The sequence below is a fragment of the Heterodontus francisci genome, chromosome 11 (assembly GCF_036365525.1).
Source record: "Heterodontus francisci isolate sHetFra1 chromosome 11, sHetFra1.hap1, whole genome shotgun sequence".
In the NCBI taxonomy this organism is placed as follows: Eukaryota; Metazoa; Chordata; class Chondrichthyes; order Heterodontiformes; family Heterodontidae; genus Heterodontus; species Heterodontus francisci.
In genome coordinates this window covers 83,289,139-83,301,867 of record NC_090381.1, presented here as the reverse complement: position 1 = coordinate 83,301,867, position 12,729 = coordinate 83,289,139, and the positions used below count along the sequence as shown (strand labels likewise).

The 12,729-nt window shown below is 42.8% G+C and overlaps 1 protein-coding gene across 3 annotated transcripts in view; it reads left to right on the top strand.

The window, feature by feature from the left end:
* Window positions 1-12,729, top strand: part of fxr1 (FMR1 autosomal homolog 1) — a 134,486-nt gene that overhangs the window by 63,148 nt on the left and 58,609 nt on the right. For all 3 annotated transcript variants that reach the window (XM_068042352.1, XM_068042351.1, XM_068042350.1), the window contains exons 6-7: window positions 1,262-1,355; window positions 2,142-2,258. In XM_068042352.1, coding sequence (XP_067898453.1) covers window positions 1,262-1,355; window positions 2,142-2,258 — 211 coding nt within the window. The remainder of the gene's footprint in view (window positions 1-1,261; window positions 1,356-2,141; window positions 2,259-12,729) is intronic.

Here is a 12,729-nt window from a genome sequence, read left to right as displayed (position 1 = left end):
TGAAATTTAATGCAGAAGTAATGCATTTTGGAAAGAAGAATAAGGAAAGCCAATAAAAACTATATGGTACAATTTTAAAGCCGGTGCATTAACAGAGACCTGGGAGCTCAAATCTTGAGTGTCAGGACAAGTTTTCTATTATATTTATTTTTTTATTTTATTTATTTAGAGATACAGCACTGAAACAGGCCCTTCGGCCCACCGAGTCTGTGCCGACCATCAACCATTGGTTTCTACTAATCCTACATTAATCCCATATTCCCTACCACATCCCCTCAATTCCCCTACCACCTACCTACACTAGGGGCAATTTACAATGGCCAATTTACTTATCAACCTGCAAGTCTTTGGCTGTGGGAGGAAACCGGAGCACCCGGCAGAAACCCACACAGTCACAGGGAGAACTTGCAAACTCTGCACAGGCAGTACCCAGAATCGAACCCGGGTCACTGGAGCTGTAAGGCTGCGCCACTGTGCTGTCCCAAAGTTGATAATGTTCTTAAAAAAAAATAGTGGATAGAGTACAAAAACAAGGAAGTTACGCTAAACCTTTATAAATCACTGCTAAGGCCTCAGCTTATGTCCACATTTTAGAAAAGATGTCGAGCCCTTTAAAAGGGTGCAGAGTTGATTTACTGGAAGGATACCAGGGATGAGAGACTTTTATGTGGAGGGGTAAGAGAGGTTGGGGTTGGGATTGCTCTGCATTGAAGATTAAGAGGTCATTTAATAGAAGTATTCAAAATTATGAAGCGTTTCGATGAAATAAATGAGGAGCTGTTTGAAAGGATTGATAACCAGAGGACACAAATTTAATTAATCAACAAAGGAACCAGAGGAAAAGTGAGAATTTTATTTATGCGATGAATTATGATCTGGAAATGGCACAACCTGAAAGGCAGATTCAGTACTAACTTTCTAAAGGTATACTTGAAAAAGAAAAAAATTGCAGAGCTGTGGGGAAAGAGTAAATGTGTGCGAGACATGGATAACACTTTCAATGAGCCGGCACAGGCATGATGGGCTGAATTGCCTCCTTCTGTGCTGTTTGATTCTATGATCCAACAATAAGCTTGTATTTTCAAGAAGGCTTTGCCTTTATTACCCCTTAAAGTCTACGTTTCACAGATTTTGTATCTGGTTTAAAGCATAGCTTTTGTTTTTGGAAAATGTTTACTTCTAGTTTGTCTGAATTGCTTGTTTTCATTGCTTCCAGAAATATATCTTCTAGATTTAACACTGCATTTTTTTTCTCATCCAGCTGTGCACATGAAAATGCACATAAGGATTTTAAGAAGGCAACTGAAGCAGACTGCATTTTCTATAGTGCTGATACTGGTCTGCTGTTGGTTTTGGTAAGGACTGAAGACATGTTCAGATTTAATTCTTTAAAAAAAAACTGATTTTTGCTATCATGACAGGGCTTTTGAGCCTACAATTGGTGTATTTTGTAGAGTTGGTCTGCTTATCTAAGGAAGAAAGTACTTGCCTTTGAGAGGATGAGATGAAGGTTCATTAGGTTGATTCCTGGGATGAGAGGAATTGAGTAGAATGGGAATTCACTCAATTTTAGAAGAGTGAGAGGTAATCTAATTGAAATGTTTAAAATTCTTGAGGGCTAGACAGGGTAGATGCTGAGAGGCTGTTACTTGTGGCTGGAAAGTCTATGCGGTCATAGTCTCAGGATAAGTGGATTGATCATTTAGGACTCGGGAGGAGAAATTTCTTCACTCAGAGGTTTGTGAATCTTTGGAATTCTCTATGGCAGAGAGTTGTGGATGCTTATTAATTGAGTATGTTCAAGACTGAGATTGACAGATTTTTGGGCATTAAGGGAATTAAGGATATGGGAATAGGATGGGAACAGCTGAGCAGGCAGGGAGTACTCCCTATTCCTTATATTTTTACTGAGGTGTTACAATTATGGCAATTTAATGAGTAGTTTTGATTTCAAACCAATGATAAATGGACACATGAGCACAAGATATCTGTTTTCTGACTAGAAGGGCAACTCTTGCAGCTGAATGCACACTAATAATGTGCCTGGCTCAATATGCTGATAAGCTGCAAGTAAGGAAGTAGATGGAGCATTGCTGAATTTTTTCAGTGAAATTTAATGCAAATTGTTTTTTTGAATCTAGTCCACCAAAGAGGCCACAGTGAAGAGAGTTAGCATTCTCAGTGATATGCACTTACGTAGCATTCGTACAAAGCTCATGCTTGTGTCCAGAAATGAAGAGGCAACAAAGCATTTGGAGGTAAGCAAACATATTGTTCCTTCAAGCTTCTTATTTTCAAAGACTGAGCATAACTTGTTAATCAGTTTTTACCCCAGAGATAAAGGATGTGAATTACATTAAAAGGAGATGAATGAAATGGGAGAAAATTAATTATGACATATAAAGGGGAGAAGAAAGGCAACTTTTATTTTTAATATATATGTGTCAGATCAAATGACAAAGAGGAGGTTAGGCTTGACTGTAAAGGGCAAGTCTGGTAAGCGTTGTAGATGATCAAAACATAACTAAATTTTTAAACATCTTTGATCTCTGCTGCCTTTCTGATGATTATTTGTGGGATCCTTGATTCTAGAAGAAAAGTAGCAGTGCTAAGAAAGATAATTGATATTAGAGGAAGTATTAAAAGATGGAGACTTCAAGAGTAGCCTTGAGGATGGAATTTTTCTGATTTGTAATGCACAAGATAATTAGCGTGGTACTTTCTGAAACACGAGGTGTCTTGATGAAGTGGAGGATATTTGGTAGAATTAGTCAGAAACTTACTGATAAGGGAGGGAGACCATTTTGAGGAGCAGAAGCTTCACTTAAGAGTTGTCTGCAAGGTATTGTGTTGTCTAGGAATATTGGAGTAAACATAACTGAATTATAGCATTAATTAAGTGTACTAAACAAATAAATCAGAGATTGCGTTTCACGAACTTGGTATTTTCATTTTTGAGGATGTAACTAGCCCAAATAATTAAGTGCATTTTGTCTTTAAGTAAAAAGGTCTTCAGCAGAGTCTGTTCGCAATATTGTTGTTGGAGAGATAAAGTAGATCAGAAATGTGCTAATTAGTAGGAAATTGCAGTGTAATTTAATATATCTTCACCTATGCAACTTCTACAGAGGAGGATATATGTAGGCATCCTATGATGGACACTCATGAAAATGTCATGAAGGTGCTTCCATTTTTAATATTTTTGAGGACTTGTGTGTAAAAGACTGGAGAATATTTGAGGAGATGATGGACTTTTTTTTTAAAAGGGTCACTGAAAGGACACTTGGCACTTTGTTTAAACACAAACATTGGAGGTCACATGTCTTAAGCTAAGTAAACAGCAAGAGCCTTGCTGACTGTTGGAGTTGTTTACAGCAAAGTGACATGTCTAGATTTATGGTGGTCAGGAGTTGGTTTCATTTTTGAACTGTTTGAATGGGCAGTTGTGGTGTAAGCCTGCTAAGAGAGAGCGAGGCTGCCAGCTCATCCTGTTCCACCTCTTTGAGAAACCCTGAGAATCCAGCGTGAGAACTGGAGAAACTGATGCAGCATTTTGCCTGAGAAGTTTCTGCAAGACTTCCTCTCGACATCTCCTGAACAAACTGCTTCTGAAAAGATTCCAGTGACCACTGCATATGTCTAGTGATACCCGTCTACGTGTACTTGGATGCCAGACCAAAGAACCATCTGGAAAATTCCATATCTTATCCTTTTCCTTCAAGAATTACCAAGTATTTGGCCAAAGTTTATTTTTGTTTTTGTAAAGTTGATCTCTGCAGAGAAAGTTTCTTTATTTTTCCTTTAATTGGTGTGTGTGTTTGTTGGGTTATTTAGAAGTGAATATATTTATACTTTAATATTTCAACCTGTGTTAATGAGCTTTGCACCTTTATTGAATGAGTCTTGTTTCTAATAAATTAATAGTTTTATTTATTAAAGAAACCTGCTTGGCGGAAGTTTATTCTGAAACTAAAATAAAGTATATAATTGGCCAAAGAAGGGTCACTGACCCGGAAATGTTAACTCTGCTTCTCTTTCCACAGATGCTGCCAGACCTGCTGAGTGGTTCCAGCATTTCTTGTTTTTATTTCAGATTTGCAGCATCCGCAGTATTTTGCTTTTATATAATTGGCCGTGTCACTAACTGGGTAAAACACTTAAATATATGTTGTGACCCGTGGAGAAGTGGAACGAGAGAAAGACTTCTCCATCCGCTGTCTTAACAAATAATTGGGGGCTCTTATGTGATTTGAAATCCACAGACAAATAAGAGTGCTGTGACTTGCTGAGGCTAAGGCTGATTAAGATTTTTACGGTGAATTTTGTTATACGTATTGAAAACTAAAATGGCTTTGTCAGTTGCTGTGACCTTTTTTGGAGAAAGAGGATTTATCCCTGAGTGATTTGCAAAACTTAACCAAGGCAAGCCAAAGGCATTGGCAGAAAAATTGGAGTTTCAGTTAAAAGGGGCTAAGAAAGCAGACATAATTGAGGTAATAGCACAGCATTTGAAATTGGAAGAAGGAAAAGGCAATCCAAATGGTAATTCAGTTGAATTAGCTAGAATTCAGTTGCAGATGAAGCAGCTTGAATAGGAAAAATAAACAAGAAACCTGAACCTGGAAGAAAAGAAAGAGTATTTCATAAGCTGGAACTGGAATTGCAAAGAGAAAGAGAAGAGAGGCAGGAGAGAGAAAAGGAGCGAGAAAGGGTATTCCAATTAAAAAGGCTGGAACTAAAAAAAGGATACCCTTGACCCCGATAAAAGTTCTGATGGCGAAAGACCTGACTCCAAACCAGGACCCAGTGGAGAGCTATTTAAATCTGTGCAAGCCCTTCCAATGTTTGAGGAAAGGGATGCAGAGGCATTTTTCATTTCTTTTGAAAGCTATCTAAACAGATGAAGTGGCCGAAAGAAAATTGGACACTGCTCATGCAAAGCAGGTTGATAGACAGAGCTCATGAAGTTTATGATATGCTTTCTGGGGAGGTTTCTGCAGATTATGAGATGGCAAAAAAGGCTATTCTTGCTGCTTATGAGTTTGTCCCTAAAGCTTACAGGCAGAAATTTCGGCACCTCCAGAAACAGCCTGGGCAGACTTTAATAAAGAATTTGAAAGGGTAAAACAAATTAACTTTGATCATTGGATGCGGACACAAAAGGTAGAGGCCACTTATGAGATCCTACGGGAAATAATTCTCCAGCAAGAATTTGAAAATTCACTCCCTCAGGTAGTGAGAACCCACATAGAGAATCAGAAGGTTTCAACAGGCAGATGAAAAGGCTGATGATTGAGCTTGTTTACAAGCCTAGATCCTTTTTCCGTCACCCCCACAAACCCTAGAAGGATAGGGGGTGGGAGGGTGAAAGGAAGGCAAGTAGCCATGGGCGAGAAGGGACAGCTGGGAACGTCTGAGATCTCCTCCCCAGGCTAGAAAGGAAGGTGCTGAGGGTGGAAGTGAGGTCCATAAGCCTAAGTGTTTCCATTGCCACAAAGTAGGACACCTTTGTGCAGAATGCTAGAAGTTGCGGGGTAAACCCATGGGACTTTTTGGAGTACACAAGGTCAATGCAGAGAAAGGGGCTCTGACCGAGAGTACGACAGATCAAGCTGTAGCTCTGATTGCAGCTGTAAGGTCAAGAAAAAAAACACCACTGCGAATGTGGGGAAGGTGAACAGGATACCTGAGAGTTATAGGGAATTCTTGTTGAAAGGAAAAGTAACCCCAATCCCTCAAGAGGCAGGTAAACCTGTAGTTATACTTAGGGATACAGGAGCCACCCAAACTCTTTTGCTGGGAAAATGCATGACTTTTCCACCAGAGAGCAGATTGAATGCCAAGGTTTTAGTAAATGGTATGGGCAGGGGGTATATACTGGTACCATTGTATCGGGTGCACCTGGAGTGTGACCTAATGTCTCGAATGGTAACTATAGGAATTATCCATAGTTTACCTATAGACTGAGTTGACTGACTTAGACAGCACCTTCCAAACCCGCGACCTCTACCAACTAGAAGGACAAGGGCAACAGATGCATGGGAACACCACCACTTGTAAGTTCCCCTCCCAAGTCAGGATGGTGTGTGGCTTGAACTATATCGCCGTTCCTTCACTGTCGCTGGGTCAAAATCCTGGAACTCTCTTCCTAACAGCACTGTTGGTGTACCTACACCCCATGGACTGCAGCGGTTCAAGAAGACAGCTCACCACCACCACCTTCTCGAGGGCAATTAGGGATGGGCAATAAATGCTGGCCTAGCCAGTGACGCCCACATTCCATGAAGAATTTTTTTTAAAAACTCCTGGGGAATGATTCGGCTGGAGCAAAGGTAGACTAGTAACCCAGAGTCCCAGGCTAATGCTCTGGGGACATGGGTTCGAATCCAACCACAGCAGATGGTGGAACTTGAATTCAATTAATAAATCTGGAATTAAAAAGCTAGTCTAGTGGTGATCATGAAACCATTGTCGATTGTTGTAAAAACCCATCTGATTCACTAATGTTCTTTAGGGAAGGAAATCTTCCGTCCTTAGCTGGTCTGGCCTACATGTGAATCCAGACCCACAGTAATGTGGTTGACTCTTAAAATGCTCGCTGCAATGACTGAGCAAGCCAATCAGTTGTATCAAACAGCTACAAAGTCTAAGAAAAGGAATGAAACTGGACGGACCACCCGGCTTCGACCAAGGCGCTAGAAACGACAACAGCAAACCCAGCCCCCTCGACCCTGTAAAGTCCTCCTTACTAACGTCTGGGGGCTTGTGCCGAAATTGGGAGAGCTGTCCCACAGACTAGTCAACAGCCTGATGTCATACTCACTAAATCATACCTTGCAGACAATGTTCAAGACACCACCATCACCATCCCTGGTTATGTCCTGTCCCACCAGCAGGACAGACCCACCAGAGGTGGCGGCACAGTGGTATATAGTTGGAAGGGAGTTGCCCCATGGGAGTCCTCAACATTTACTCCGGCCCCCATGAAGTCTCATGGCATCAGGTCAAACAAGGGCAAGGAAACCTCCTGATGATTACCACCTACCGCATCCCCTATTTCTCCATGGAAGAAGCACTGAGGGTAGCAAGGGTACAAAATGTATTCTGGATGGATGACTTCAGTGTCCATCACCAAGAGTGGCTTGGTAGCACCACTACTGACTGAGCTGGCTGAGTCCTAAAGGACATAGCTGCTAGACTGGGTCTGCAGCAGGTGGTGAGGGAAATACCTACTTGACCTCGTCTTCACCAATCTACCTGTCGCATATGCATCTGTCCATGACAGTATCGGTAGGAGTGACCACCACACAGTCCTTGTGGAGATGAAGTCCCATGTTCACACTGAGGGTACCCAGCATTGTGTTGTGTGGCACTACCACCGTGCTAAGTGGGATAGATTTTGAACAGATCTAGCACCTCAAAGCTATGCATCCATGAGGCGCAGTGGGCCATCAACAGCAGCAGAATTGTATTTAACCACAATCTGTAACCTCATGGCCCAGCATGTCCCCCACTCTAGCATTACCATCAAGCTGGGGGACCAATCCTGGTTCAATGAAGAGTGCTGGAGGGCATGCCAGGAGCAGCATCAGGCATATCTAACAATGAGGTGAAGCTACAACACAGGACTACTTGCATGCCAAACAGCAAAAGCAACAGGCGATAGACAGGGCTAAGTGATCCCACAACCAACGGATCAGATCTAAGCTCTGCAGTCCTACCATATCCTGTCGTGGATGGTGGTCAACAGTTAAACAATTAACCGGAGGAGGAGACTCCACCTGCATCCCCATCCTCAATGATGGGGGAGCCCAGCACATCACTGCAAAAGACAAGGCTGAAGCATTTGCGTCCATCTTCAGCCAGAAGTGTCGAGTGGATGATCCATCTCTGCCTCCTCCTGAGGTCCCCAGCATCACAGATGCTAGTCTTCAGCCAATCCAATTCATTCTTTCTTTTGGGCCTCCTTATCTCGAGAGACAATGGATACGTGCCTGGAGGTGGTCAGTGGTTTGTGAAGCAGCGCCTGGAGTGGCTATAAAGGCCAATTCCAGAGTGACAGGCTTTTCCACAGGTGCTGCAGAGAAATTTGTTTGTCGGGGCTGTTGCACAGTTGGCTCTCCCCTTGCGCCTCTGTCTTTTTTCCTGCCAACTACTAAGTCTCTTCGACTCGCCACATTTTAGCCCCGTCTTTATGGCTGCCCGCCAGCTCTGACGAACGCTGGCAACTGACTCCCACGACTTGTGATCAATGTCACAGGATTTCATGTCGCGCTTGCAGACGTCTTTATAGCGGAGACATGGACGGCCGGTGGGTCTGATACCAGTGGCGAGCTCGCTGTACAATGTGTCTTTGGGGATCCTGCCATCTTCCATGCGGCTCACATGGCCAAGCCATCTCAAGCGCCGCTGACTCAGTAGTGTGTACAAGCTGGGGATGTTGGCCGCCTCGAGGACTTCTGTGTTGGAGATACGGTCCTGCCACCTGATGCCAAGTATTCTCCGGAGGCAGCGAAGATGGAATGAATTGAGACGTTGCTCTTGGCTAACATACGTTGTCCAGGCCTCGCTGCCATAGAGCAAGGTACTGAGGACACAGGCCTGATACACTCGGACTTTTGTGTTCCGTGTCAGTGTGCCATTTTCCCACACTCTCTTGGCCAGTCTGGACATAGCAGTGGAAGCCTTTCCCATGCGCTTGTTGATTTCTGCATCTAGAGACAGGTTACTGGTGATAGTTGAGCCTAGGTAGGTGAACTCTTGAACCACTTCCAGAGCGTGGTCGCCAATATTGATGGATGGAGCATGTCTGACGTCCTGCCCCATGATGTTCGTTTTCTTGAGGCTGATGGTTAGGCCAAATTCATTGCAGGCAGCCGCAAACCTGTCGATGAGACTCTGCAGGCGCTCTTCAGTGTGAGATATTAAAGCAACATCGTCAGCAAAGAGGAGTTCCCTGATGAGGACTTTCCGTACTTTGGACTTCGCTCTTAGACGGGCAAGGTTGAACAACCTGCCCCCTGATCTTGAGTGGAGGAAAATTCCTTCTTCAGAGGACTTGAACGCATGTGAAAGCAGCAGGGAGAAGAAAATTCCAAAAAGTGTGGGTGCGAGAACACAGCCCTGTTTCACGCTACTCAGGATAGGAAAGGGCTCTGAGGAGGAGCCACCATGTTGAATTGTGCCTTTCATATTGTCATGGAATGAGGTGATGATACTTTCTTTGGGGATTTGGATAATCTGTAGGAAATGTACAGTAAGTCTTCTCTGATCAAGGCTCAGTAAGCGATCCAGTGTGGGGTAAAGTGGCACAGTTGGCTGTAACTGAAGCTGAAGCAAAGGGCGTTCCAGAATGCTAGTATATTAAAAATAGGATTCTGTTGAGGAAGTGGAGACCTCCTTATAGAGCTGCGATGAAGAATAGATGGTAGTTCACCAGATAGTGGCACCGCCCAAGTATCGCCGGGAAGTATTAATGAAAGCCCATGAAATTCCTATAGCGGGACATATGGGGATCCGGAAGACACAATCACGGATAAGTCAATATTTTTACTGGCCAGATCTTTTCAATGATGTGGTACAGTTTTGTAAAATGTGCCATACATGCCAGATTGTGGGAAAACTGCAACCTGCCATAAAGCCAGCACCTCTAATTCCCATACCAGTTTTTGGGGAACCTTTTAGTAGACTGTGTGGAGCCTTTACCGAAAATGAAAGCAGGACACCGTCATATACTCACTATTGTTGATATGGCTACTCGGTTTCCAGAGGCCATTCCCTTGAGAACAATTTCTGTCAAGGTAGTGGGGCAGAGAAGATGAACCAGGTCGCCACTCGATTATGGATTACCAATTGAGATCCAGTTGGATCAAGGTTCCAATTTTATGTCTCAAATTTTTCAGGACGTTATGAGTAATCTACATGCAACACAGTTGAAGTCCTCTGCATACCACCCGCAGATCCAAGGAGCTTTAGACCTATACTATCAGACCCTCAAAACGATGATCAGGGCATATTGTCATGAATAATCCCATGATTGGGACAAAGGGCTGGAAATTCTTTTGTTTGCCACCAGGGAGTGACCTAATGATTGAGTCTACTGGCTTTAGTCCTTTTGAATTAGTTTATCAACATGAGGTAAGAGGTCCTCTAAAAGTAATCAAAGAGAAGTTTTTAGAACAATGAAAGAACCTTGCATGTTAGATCATGTATCTGCGTGCTGTGAGTGGCTCACAAGAGCCTGAAAAATGGCTCAGGAGCACCTTAAAGCTTCCCAGACAACCATGAAGAAATGGGCAGACAAGAACGCCAAGACCCAAACATTTCAACCAGGGGATGAGGTGTTAGTATTACTACCTTTATGGGGTAAACCACTGAAAGCACACTTCAGTGGTCCATATAGAGTACTCAAAAGGATTGGTAAAGTAAATGCTTTGATTGACACCCCAGATCGCCGGAAAAGAATCGGCTGTGTCACATCAGTATGTTGAATCAATATCACTGCTGGGAGGAGGATAAGCGAGCACAAGTATGTCAGGTAGTAAGCACAGTGAAGGACGAAAGGGATTGTGAGGATGAGGCAGGAGGAGGCCTAGACAATTCCCAAATTGAACCTCCTACTATCCGGTTAGCTAATACTGAATTTTCTTTTAGAGATTAGACATTATGCTTCGTATTTAGATGCAGAACAACGAGAAGACCTAACAGGGCTACTCACAGCATTTAAAGGAGTCTGTGGGGACAAACCAAGATGTGCAACCTTAGCGGTACATGATGTGGATATAGGAGAATCCTCTCCTATAAAACAGCATCCTTATCGCTTAGGTCCAGAGAGACAGGCCCAGGTGAAAGCAGAAATCCAATACATGTTGGAAAACCATCTAATTGAACCCAGTCAAAGCAGCTGGAGTTCCCCAGTCATGTTGGTGCTTAAGCCTGATGGTTCAACTAGATTTTGCATAGGGTAATGCAGTAACAAAGGCAGACTCCTACCCAATTTCTCGCTTGGAAGACTGTATTGACAGAGTTGACAGTGCCACGTTTCTTAACAAAATAGATTTGTTAACGGGATACTGGAAGGTTCCTTTGATACTCCGAGCTAAAGAAATAACAGCCTTTGTCACACCAGATGGTCTTTTCCAATGCCGAGTGATGCCATTCGAGCTAAAAAATGCCTCAGAAACCTTCCAGAGACTAATGAAACAAGTGGTAGCCAGTGTTCCTAACTGTGTCGTTTACCTTGATGATGTGCTGGTATATCATGACACTTGGAAGGACCAGTTGGAAGCTCTATTTAGAAAATTATTGTTGGCTGATTTGGTGATAAACCTTGCCAAAAGTGAACTCGCTAAAGTGCGGGTAACCTATGTAGGGCATATGGTAAGGCAAGGACAAGTGTTACCAAGAACAGTAAAAGTACAAGCATTGATGGAGTTCCCTACCACTAAGACCAAACCAGAAATCATGAGGTTTTTTGGGAATGTGTGGTTTCTGCTGCAAGTTCATACCAAATTTCAGCACTATAACTGCTCCACTGACGGATTTTCTACAAAAGAAAGCCAAGGTCTTATCGTCAGGGGAATGCCAAACATCTTTTGAGAGGCTGAAAGCAATTTTGATCAATGAACCAGTGTTGGCTGCCCCAAATTTCACTAAGCCCTTCAAGGTAGCAATTGATGCTAGTGACCTGGGGGTCGGTGCAGTACTGTTACAAGATGATGATTTGGGCATAGAAAAGCCAGTGGGATACGTTTCCAAAAAGCTAAATCGGCACCAAAAGAGATACTCTACAGTAGAAAAAGAAACCCTGGGCTTACTACTAGCTCTTAAACATTTTGAAGTATATGTCTGCAACGGCTACAGGGAGACACTGGTATATACTGATCCTTTGTGGAAATATTCAAAAAGCAGAATGCCAGACTATTTCGATGCTGTTTACTATTGCAGCCCTATCACTTAAAAGATTATTCATATTGTGGGGAAAAACAATGTAATTGCTGATACTTTGTCTAGAATTTAACTTTGCTTTGAGTTATCTGAGTATAAATATGGTATAGGGCCTAACTGTATTAGTTACAGTTAAAGAGTGAATGCAAATGAGTGTGTAAATGTGTTTAAATCTTTTTTTCCTATCTTTTTTTTTGTCCACACTTTGTAATGAAACGCATTTAAAAATGGCATTTCATTCCTCCAAGGATGGAGGTGTCTTGAAGTTGCTACCATTTTTAATATTCTTTGAGGACTTGTGTGTAAAAGACTGTGGAGAATATTTGAGGAGATGCTGGATGTTTTTTTAAAAGGTGTCACCGGAAGGACACTTGGTCTTTGTTTAAAACCAAACACTTACTGGAAGCCACATGTCTTAAGCTAAGTAAACAGCAAGAGCCTTGCTGACTATTGGAGTTGTTTATAGCGAAGTGACATGTCTAGATTTATGGTGGTCGGGAGTTGATTTCATTTTTGAACTGTTTGAATGGGCAGTTGTGGTGTAAGCCTGCTAAGAGAGAGTGAGGCCACCAGCTCATCCTGTTCCACCTCTTTGAGAAACCCTGAGAATCCAGCGTGAGAACTGGAGAAACTGATGCAGCATTTCCCTTGAGAGGCTTCTATAAGACTTCCTCTCGACATCCCCTGAACAAATTGCATCTGAAAAGATCCCAGTGACCACCGCATGTGTCTAATGACACCCATCTATGTGCACTTGGCCGCCAGACCAAAGAATCATCTGGA